This window comes from Rutidosis leptorrhynchoides, chromosome 4, assembly GCF_046630445.1.
Source record: "Rutidosis leptorrhynchoides isolate AG116_Rl617_1_P2 chromosome 4, CSIRO_AGI_Rlap_v1, whole genome shotgun sequence".
Lineage (NCBI taxonomy): Eukaryota > Viridiplantae > Streptophyta > Magnoliopsida > Asterales > Asteraceae > Rutidosis > Rutidosis leptorrhynchoides.
This window is the reverse complement of record NC_092336.1, coordinates 615,499,243-615,510,063: the sequence shown is the minus strand read 5'-3', so window position 1 is coordinate 615,510,063 and position 10,821 is coordinate 615,499,243. Positions and strand designations below refer to the sequence as shown.

The 10,821-nt window shown below is 35.0% G+C and overlaps 1 protein-coding gene across 4 annotated transcripts; it reads right to left on the bottom strand.

The window, feature by feature from the left end:
- Positions 1-4,325: 4,325 nt before the first annotated feature.
- On the bottom strand, positions 4,326-10,577 carry LOC139904085 (villin-5-like). 4 transcript variants are annotated; one of them, XM_071886019.1, is made up of 22 exons: positions 10,522-10,577; positions 10,205-10,304; positions 10,003-10,071; positions 9,714-9,923; positions 9,442-9,619; positions 9,232-9,364; positions 8,655-8,817; positions 8,423-8,570; positions 8,212-8,324; positions 7,965-8,120; positions 7,529-7,597; positions 7,378-7,446; positions 7,153-7,290; positions 6,924-7,052; positions 6,640-6,787; positions 6,516-6,529; positions 6,290-6,430; positions 5,990-6,115; positions 5,833-5,901; positions 5,375-5,729; positions 5,100-5,299; positions 4,326-4,648 (listed from the first exon to the last, which is right to left on the bottom strand). In XM_071886019.1, the coding sequence occupies exons 1-22, from the start codon at positions 10,575-10,577 to the stop codon at positions 4,535-4,537; spliced, it is 2,898 nt and encodes a 965-aa protein (XP_071742120.1). In that variant the 3' UTR covers positions 4,326-4,534. The 4 variants fall into 4 exon arrangements, with proteins under 4 accessions (XP_071742120.1, XP_071742121.1, XP_071742119.1 ...); XM_071886020.1 differs by having other exon boundaries at positions 6,516-6,526; XM_071886018.1 differs by lacking the exon at positions 6,516-6,529 and having other exon boundaries at positions 6,290-6,432; positions 6,631-6,787.
- Positions 10,578-10,821: the final 244 nt, after the last annotated feature.

Sequence of the window (10,821 nt, the reverse complement as noted above, 5' to 3'; positions counted from 1 at the left end):
GTCAAAAGTTAAGACGGACCTTTATTTCTCCAGTTCACACTTTTGTGACAGCTTCACTTGTACGCTTCACATAATCGGATCGTTTTATCTATAATAATCAATAATGATAAAACTCTAATTATCAACTCTTATTCGTCATAAAAACAATTTTATTGTTAGCCATGACGACCTCACTCAAATTTCGGGGACGAAATTTCTTTAACAGGTGGGTACTGTAACGACCCGGAAATTTCCGACCAAATTTAAACCTTAATCTTTATATGTCTCCGACACGATAAGCAAAAACACTGTAATATTGAGTCTAGAAAGCCTGAAATCTCTATTCGGATAATTAGTTACCCTTTGACCATGTCTGACGATTCACGAACAATTAAGAGTATACCGATATGAATATATAGTTATAGATATGAACTTTATTGTTATAGTATTGTTATTACAATCATTGGTATTATTGAATGTATTATTATTAATATTATATTATTTTCATTACTATTATTAGAATATGTACCTAATATTAATAACAGTGTTACTATTATTACTTTGTATAATAAATTTAATATAATTGATATAACTACTATTATTATTAGTATAATTAGTATTATAATTATCAATAACATTATTATTATTATTTATAAAAATAATACAAATTATTAATTTTATCATTTATAAGATTAGTATTATCATTAATTATTATTATTATTGTTATTATGTAATATTATTAATATATTTATATTTTTAGTATAATTAAAAATAATATATAAAAAAAACGCATTTGTTAGTATCTGTTTCCATCAGATTTGTTTTTCTTATATGTCCTGCTTACCCGTGAATCAATTATTAAAAGTTATACTACTATTTTTGTTTTCTGCTTGATAACCCAAGAACATACCATCATCATTCCCTCATTCTATTATATATATACATGTACATATTACACCAAAACATGTGTTATATATTTCTTTTGCTATTAAACTCCTCACCAAGTCTTTAAATCTTTGCTTTTGTTGATCAAAGACCCAAGAATCACTATCGAACCATAATGAGCCTAACTCGAAGACCATCGCTATTTGTTTCCCTGCTTTTGGTCCATCCTCAAATCCACACCATAACCACGACACCATGATCACCCAAACTAACCAAAGTGTATCGCCACACCACCACACTCTCGGTTTGTTGAAGCCGAGATACACCACCACACGTCACTTACCCCTTCAAGCTTCCATTGTTTGTCTAAACACCACCACCATCACCCTACTTAATCGAACCCTCACCTCCATAAAACTGCATACCAATCAATGCTTTGTCTGTTGTCGGTTCACAGCCCAACCAAACACCCCATCGACAAACAATAACAACCCATAACCGCCATCAAAACCCACCATCTCCAACACCCACGATCACCACCTCGAACACCATCCTACCTCCACCTATCTCACTCTCATCCTTTCTTTCTCACTTCTTCTATTTCTGTAATTCCATTTTCTGATCGAAGCAAGAACACATTACAAGAAGCAACCTTCTATATTAATGCTTACTTTTGTTTTTGCAACCCACACCGGCCACCATTGCTACCATATTTTTTTTTCCTTGATAACCACCATCAACCACACACAATCAATCAAATCCCATCGAACCAGGTTTCTGTAACTGAGTTGGTGTAATATCGAGAATCACCCCAGGAGAAAGAGTTTTGAGAAACTGCTACTCGTATCTATTCATGTTTCTGAATCATCCAACACCGACAACCACCACTAAAACCACAACCGTCACCTATCACCACTCTACTACCACCTCCTTCAATCGTTAACCACCTCACCACCATCGAACGACTACTGCTTTTAGTTTACTCTATTTTACCTTTGAGGAAACTGAATTAATATATATTGGGGCCACTATATTTTGTTTATATTTACGCCGTGATATATATGGAATTGGATACCATAAATCAATTCCTAATTGGGGTTATGAGCTGTAAAGGAGTTTGGGATATAATAAATAATTAATACATGCTGTAATGAATCGATGGCTTTTCAAATTCTTCGAATAAAGTGTAGGGATTAGGACGTTAGTATTTGGGGAATTAATTAAATCAAGTTGAGGTAATTGATGAGGTATTAAGGAATACATACGCTATATTTTTATCTCTGACCAGGTCGAAATCAAGTGGGATCAAAACAGGCCACAAGCTATTACTTGGGTTATTAAAACGGTCCACAAATTCAATTTATATTGGGCCAAAATGAAACTGGGTCAAGAATTGATAAGGGAAATCGAATCATATGGGTTATGTACTATGTAGATAAGATTTAAAACAGAAAAGAAATGGTGGAACAGTGGTTAGTGGAGTGCATGCGTATCCTAAAGGTTGTGGGTTCGATACTAGGCTTGGACATATTTTTTTTATTTTTTTACAAATAGGAGCTGCAACTTTTCTTAAGGTTCGTGAATCAGAGGCCAACCCTACACTTATTCAATGATGTTATATGTATTTTTACAACAAAATACATTAGGTGAGTATATAGTCCCTTTTGAACTCTAAATATTTTTGAGCTGAGAATACATGCGCTGTTTTTTTTATAAATGATTTACGTTATGGACACAAGTGATCAAAAATAAATTCTACGTTGAGTTGTACCATGGCATATTTCTTTATACTTGGTAGCTAATATTTACGTGAGGAGCGTAAACGCGAATCCTGTTGATAGATCTATCGGGCCTGACAACCCCAACCGGGCTGGACGACCAGTTTTTAACGGTTGCACAGTACTTCGTTTCGTTACTACACTTGGTACGGTGTAGGGTTTATTTAAGAATATGCTGCTGTGATTTAAATGTTAAGTATGGTTACCAAGTGCTCAACGACTTTTCATACACGAGGAGTGTATTATGTATAAATATGAAATCTTGTAGTCCATTGTTATAACGCTGCTAGCATCAAACCTATATATCTCACCAACTTTATGTTGACGTTTTAAAGCATGTCATTCTCAGGTATGAATTAAGTCTTCCGCTGTGCATAAGCTCATGTTAAGGACATTACTTGGATTCGATCATCGCGATGGGACCAACTGTTGAAGATTCCGTCCGAGAGGATTAGTCGCGGACGTTTCAGTATAAATTACATATACGTTAAGTTTAGTTACCAGGGTGCTCAATTTCGTAGAATATTTTGATAAACGTTTCTGGATGAAACAACTGAAATCTTGTGATCCACCTTTATGTACAGATTATGCAAAACATTAAAACTATGAACTCACCAACCTTTGTGTTGACACTTGTTAGCATGTTTATTCTCAGGTTCCCTAGAAGTCTTCCGCTGTTTGCTTATATGTTAGACAAGCTATGTGCATGGAGTCTTACATGGCATATTTTTCAAGGCAACGTTGCATTCACCAAATCATCACCATGTATCTTATTTTGACTGTATTGTCAACGGAAGTACTATTGTAAACTATTATTTACGGTGATTGTCTATATGTAGAAATCATCAGATATCGAAAACCTTTGATTTAAATATTCATTTATGGTGAGCCTTTTCAAAAGAATGCAATGTTTACAAAACGTATCATATAGAGGTCAAATACCTCGCTATGAAATTTATGAATGACGTGTTCGTCCATATGAATTTGGAGCGATCGTCACAGAAATGCACGTTAGAGTTATATCCGACACTTTCCATCCGGCTAGCTTCTAAATGGCTCACTATTTATCCGGCTTTTGCCCGGTCGTATGCTTATCCGGCCATCGTCCAGGTGACTTGTACGTCATCCATGTGTCCGGCGACCGGCTTAATTTTAACTGTTTTCCTGCTTCCTATCGGCAACGATACGTACTTTTGAATTCCTTTGTGGGTACGTCTTATGCGAATAAGGCTTATTTGATACGGATATGTATGCTGCAAAATAATTCCGTTGTTGTACATTGTTTGATTCCAAATGTTTAACAAAATTATGCAAAGTTGCTTGTAATTCAAATTCTCTTAAGACCAATTATGTATGTATTCATGTATATTACAGATTACAGAATACAGTGTTTCACGAATTGAACCTGTTATATACATGTCTCATGAAACTTTGGGTCCATACAAACATTAACACACAACACAACCATTTCCTGCGTAACAAAGTTCAATCAACCTGCAGAAAAAAATGGTGCAGATATCCCAATTGAAACGTCACTTTTCGCTAGAAAAGCATAATCGAATTTTATTACTGAAAAAATGACAGGTTTTTTACACTCACTTTGTTCCTTATAACCTTCCATTCAAAAGATTGATCAACTAACAGAAATAAGAAACGGAACAAAAATATGTGATATACAGAATGGTGGTAACTAGTCCTAGAATAATGCGGACCCCTATATCATATCAGACTAGTGGAAGAATAAAAAATGGATCAGCTGCAACATATTAAAAAAACTGCATACGTTAAGAGTAATTTATGGGTTTCAGATGAAGAGCTGCTAATCAGTTGATCAAAAGGATGTTAGATTAAGTGCTTTCCTTCATATGTCACTGAAACGAAGTGCAGATGACTCAGAAAAGATTAAGTGAAATTTTCATCTTATTTTGTCTCCATTTTGGCATCTTGTTGAAAGCCTCTTTCGTCATATTAAACTTCTCCTTAAACTCAGCCTTCGACAGATACACCTGTGCATATATTATTTAGAAACTTAAGTCACTTGTCAAGGTGGAACTTTCAACCCATCTTGGGTTTTTATATTTCATAGATCAAAGGTGTAGCATCAAAGTAAAAAAATCAGCTTAGAATGAAACAGGATCAAATGTGTTGAACATGTCAATTGTCTTGAAAGTCTTCCAATTTTTATATCCAATGCATAAAACCTCCTAAATCATGTTATTAGAAAGAAAAAAAACATACAGTGTTGAAGTATTATGAATACATAATCATACTACACAGAGTAAATGTTATTAAAAAGTTAACTAAAGTGTTTTTGGTCAACCCAACATGACCCAGTTCGTTGGGTTTGACCTGAACTGTTGTTATCCTTTACCCAACCCTATCGACAGCCCATTTTTCCACCTTGAGGTACAAGAATCTAAAGTTACTTTCTTCAAGAGTGTTGAGCAACAAAAGTACCTCTCGTTTGGTTACATCAATATCTGGAGCAGGGTTAGTTGATGATGTTGTTATACGATCATATGGGTACACTGTGACACCTTCCTCATCTTCAGCCTCATTCTTTTTTACATCTTCCTTCTCTGGTAATGGCTCCTTTCTACTGCTCGCTACGTTAACCTTGGAGTTCAGCTCAGATTTTGCAGTTGAATCGGAACTCACTGTTACATTACAAGATAATACAACAACTTCCAGAAATCCTTTAAATATGTTAAGATAACTAAAGGAAATATTACCTTTAACAGAACGGGGCATAAGTTTTTCTCGTGTTGGTTTGTCAAAAGAGGCGGTTAGTGATGCTATAGCCCTGGACTTGGAAAGAACTCTAGACGTATCAAAACTGCCGCCACCACCACCACCACCAGTTTCAGTAGTGCCTCCAGATTTGGCATAAAGCTTGTTTAGCTGTGGTGGAGGAGTCGAAAGATTCCGTCCACCTGGATTATCAAACTTGGAAGCAAGGGCATTGAAGGCTGGAGATCTGCCCCGGGCACGTGGTCGGTCAGAGCTGACTGACACACTCCTTGACCGTTGTGGTTTTTCAGACGCTGACCGTCCTCCAAATGATACCGGTGCTCTCTTTTTCGGTTTCTAAGCACGTAACGAAAACAATTAGAAGCCATACTACCTTTTTTATGTCTTATAAAATGGCATATATAGAGAAAAAATGGCATATATAGAAATTGTAGCTTACAAGATTCATAGTTGACAGCCCTCCGTCTTTTATAAGAGAGAGTCGCCTTTGGAATGAGTTTCCATGCATCTGTAGACATGTTAACAGAAATTAAAGTGTAACAAACTTTAAAATTGTGTGTATTCTCCAAATATAAGATCATGCGAATATAACTTACTGCAGCCTTTTTTGAATCCCATTTGAAGAAACGTGTGAAGAATGGCGGCTCACTTGCTTCCATTAAGATAAATATAGGAGTTTGAAGAGATAATTTCTCAAGAAGAACATCACGATTGATAAATTTCTGTAATATCCATATATATAAAGTTTTGTTATTCAATACTTAAACTGCTCCTTCATTGATTTGATGGTGTACGATTTTTCATTAGAAACCAAGAACAGTCTAACATTCTAGTACATAATTAAGTCATGCTGTTTATAATTTTCAGAAAAATGTCAGTTAGAGGTTAAGTAATACCTCGCCGATAGGTAATACTTGTGTTTTGGTCTTTAAATGAAACTCTTGCCCTACCCAAAGAAAGATGCTTGTGTGACAGTCAAGGATATATACATCTTCTGTCAACAAATCATCCTGATCAAAGTTGTATATCTCAGTCACCTGCATCAACAATTTGTATAAATCAAATTACACATGAACTATCAACAGTGAACAGAAACGGATTAACTTATGAAATAACACACACCTTCATATCATCTCCTGGGCAAGCAAAATTCCAGAAGAAAAAAAAAAAAACAATAAAAGTAGAATCAGTTAGTAAAAGATGATAAAGGAGAGAAAATAGTTCGTATGAAAAGAGTTCATATAACCTTTGGACAATGTGCATGAGAACAAATGAGGATCACTTTCAGTCTCCGTTGGAATCTTTTGAGCAGAATATTCTTTTTTCCCACCCAAAATTTCCCAAAACTGATCAGACTCTGCACCCTCCTTATGAACTCTGGTTTGCAAATCGGGCTACAAGTGAACATTGAGTGTCACTAGAATTAACAAAGTTACACATCTAGAATTATATAGAGACATATATAACGTATTAAATGTATGCCTTGATATAAACATTACAGATTGAAAAAAAGAACCATTTGATGTGTACCTTTATGAGATCCAGTTGTCTCTCAGCAAGTTCTTGGTCATCAACGGTAGTTTGCCTCCCGTTCCATGTAAAGACGAGTGAATCCTTGTGTAATATGTAACAGTAGCAGGAGTTCAAGGACGAAGCAACCTGAGCCAATTGAAACCAAATTGATATATTATTCGAGGATTAACAGTATTGATTGCAAAAGATGAACAAAATATGGGACAACGTTATATATGTAACTTACAGGTTCAACTTGTATTGATTGCATGTTTTCTGGTCCAGAACCTTGAACTCGAAATAGTGCGATTCCATCTTCTTTATAGGTATCATCTGGTAATCCCTTATCTGATATGTACTTCTTGTATCCATTACTGAGACCACCCTGAAAATCAGACAATTATAAGAAGAAAAAAAAAAATATAATTGCTAATGTACTTTCTTTCCTTGTTAGTTGAAAGTTGAAACACACCTTGAGAATCATAAAACTCTGAAATATCGCTTTGAAAAGTAAAGGTTCATGTCCTTCATATATACGTGCCTATAGATCCATCAAATCAAGTTATGAGTATATCAAATGCTAAAATTAACAAAACAGTATTATAATACTAAGAAGTTAATACCTGAGTTGCCAAGAACTTGACTGACTCAATCATCTTGCTTGCCTGTGAGTGAGCTGAATCCTTATCTTCCTACAACACATGTTTAGCTAAATAAATACATTTTTTAACACATGATGTTAGGAGTCAATGACGGGGGCCAGAAGCAACCCACCCGATCATATCCGGACCACGTGTCAAGAGGAAACCCCAGATTAACTGCCTAGAAGGCACAATCTAGATAAAACCCCCTAGGAGAAACCCCAAATTAATTGCCCACAAGGCACATTTGAAGATGACTCCCCCTGAATTCGAACCCACGACGTTCTCATCCCATGAACCCATACCCCGGGGTACCACTGCAGTTTTAACGCAAGTGGTAGCTAAAAAAGTAAATTAGTTCATTATATCGACACAATGTTTACAAAAATTTGAAGAAAAATAATTGCAAAAGAATTACCGTTACACTTTTCTTTCCAAACCACGTCCCTATAAGGCACTCTTCTTGTTCGTCTCCAGAGTACGTATATTGAAAGATATAGCAATCTCCGGTGTAAAGTTTTGACTGATCCGTTTCTGACAAGAGACTCTTCTCTTGACCATTCACACACCACACCTAAGAAACCATGTTAGCAATACATTAATATGTTATAAAGCTGACATATTAATATTTTATATCTTTGTTAAAGAAATAAAATTTGTAAAACCTGCAAGGTTCCACTGCAATCTATATACGGTTCAGGGTCCTCCTGTTGTTCTTCCTTTTCGGGAGCACCTTTAACCAAACCCTTAACATCGAGCCCTTGGCGTTTTAAGAGTGCTATAAAACACCAAGCACAAACATTCAAAGATTTGTAACTATTAATTTTCAAGTATAATCCATCACAATAATTTGTTAAAAAGTATAGCATAACTAACCAGCCACCTTGCCTCTACCCTCCTCAGATGCTACCACATCACCAGGTTGAGGCCACGAATTGAACTTTGACCGAAAAGATACCGTCTCAAAATTCTCAATCATGCGGATTATCTTAGATTTTGGCCTTTCCTGGTCACGTAGATGTTCCTATATAATAGGGCAAAATAAGTTGAAATTAGATACGTACATTATTAAAACAATCTATGATAAATATAATTATATGAATTGTACTTCTGCAGCTCCATTTGCAGCTTTCCGTTCATCAAAAGGAGTACTTCGTCCCACCCACACATAAATTTCTGATCCGCAGTCCAGAAAATAGCATTTGTGTGTATCTAGTAGTTTCTTTGTCAACGAATCAGCCGCAACACGTTCTGCCTTCCCTTTGTTCACACTGGTATACCAAACACAAAGCTTGTCAGGACTCTGAGTAAAATGCTCAAATGTTTTTGGGGATATATACAAGAGTTAGGTATCTGATATGTATCAGAATTTATCTTAAGTTCTTTTGTAACTTGTAAACCAGAGACGTGGCGGAAGAAATTGAAACTGGTTAGCTAATGAAGTCATTGCATGCACACAAAGATGGATACAAGTTACCTAATGTGGAGCGTTTGATAGATGCATTAGAAACTTTTAAAGTTGGATACATAGAAGAGAGTTTTGGGTAAAGCGTCATACATTTTCAGACACATAACCGGATAACTAATTAACATTTATCAAGTTTCAAGTAAATAAAACAATTTAGCAGAATCTATTTCAGTTTTTCTAAAGAAAAAATATTCAAAAAAAAATATATATATATTACCAAAATAGCTGATTAGGAAAAGTGTCGGTACTTTGAGCATCATTGGTTGCGGTTTTCTTTGGAAGAGGTGCAAATCCACCAAAGAAACCCCAAAATTCACCAGCTTCAGCATCACCCATCAGCATCCCATCCTCTATTCATGAAACCAAAAACAAGATTTCAATATTCTAAACTTATTTATAAAATTTACATAATCTAATATCCACTTACCAATTGTAGCCATATCACATTTCGAACGATGGTAAGTATCTCTAATATATTTCACAACTTCTAATGCTTTAGCCCTTTCTTGTATCAAAGTATTTGACCCATTGAACTGAAAAATCTTATTTTTACTGTCTAATATACAGATGGCATCATGGTTGAGTGAAGATCGAGCCAAAGGAACCTGCATTCAATAAGTTATAAATTATATTATATATGATATACATGATCATATATATGTATTGACTAGCGATGGTACAAGTATAAGAGATACATGCCTCTTGTACATGAACCACGTGCTTTCCTTTGCAAACAAACATGCGATTTTTGTGTTCTTGAGGTTCAGTTTCTTCAGGTATAATACATGGTTTAAAGCAAGATAGAAATCTGTCACTTTCATGACCTTGTAATTCACGGTACTGAACAGCTCGTCCTCCAACAGCTGCATCTAGTTCAAGCGTTTTTATGGCTACAATTCCAGCTTCACCCTTTGACGATGGAAAATAACAAGTGTTACAAAAACAAACAAATTCGTGAAGTTAAAAAACGTATTGTGTCAAAACTCACCTCACTTGCATCTTTACCTACCCAGTAATGAATGTCATAGCGGAAGGTGCCACTTTTTGAAGGACTGGTCTGTAAAATAAATGGAAAATGCAGAATTTAGTAAAATCAAAAGATGCCATTGCAATGCACATAATCTAATAATGACAGCCAACAATCAAATCAAATGATCAGATTATTATAATAAGATAATAAGAGAACGCACCTTTAATATCATATAGGTTTCCCCTGTAAAAAATTTACCATAAGAAGCCTCTGGGACAGCTACCGGGTTAGAATTCTCGATACGCCATACCTCAATTCCTCTATGAATTGTCAAGGAGAACGTCCATATAGAAAAATCCGATAATCTACCCACATACTAAATCATAATTAATTGCTTTACTTGTTGTATGATTTCTTTTTATATATAGCTTTCTTCAATATTTTATATATAGGCATTTTATTTTTTAACGAAGCTAACTTGTATGTAAAATAAAATTGTCTATTAAGAGTAACTAATGATGATAAGACAAAGGATACGGTTTTCGCCCAGCTCCTTGAAAGGCTGGATCAACTTCTTTCATAGAAACAGACATTTTGCTGTTACTTTATGCTTCCTTCAATTTGCCTGTTCAGTACTAAAACCCGAGAAGAGCATAAGCGATATACACATTACCAGATAATAATTATTAATTAATTAAGTTCATTAATTAAGTCATATGATATACACATTACCAGATAATAATTATTAATATGATACAATAATCTCATGTATTGTCTATTATTATAGAATAAACTATGCCCTAATCAGCAACATTTCGTTAAATCTTCATCCCAACG

What these genes read in the sequence shown, in the direction of transcription:
- LOC139904085 (XM_071886019.1), bottom strand. Translation starts at nt 10,577, where the DNA reads ATGTCTGTTTCTATGAAAGAAGTTGATCCAGCCTTTCAAGGAGCTGGG. An exon ending in CAAGGAGCTGGGCGAAAACC is followed by an intron (nt 10,305 to 10,521) that starts GTATCCTTTGTC and finishes GACAATTCATAG; the next exon opens with AGGAATTGAGGTATGGCGTA. An exon ending in ATGTGATATGGCTACAATTG is followed by an intron (nt 9,365 to 9,441) that starts GTAAGTGGATAT and finishes TTTCATGAATAG; the next exon opens with AGGATGGGATGCTGATGGGT.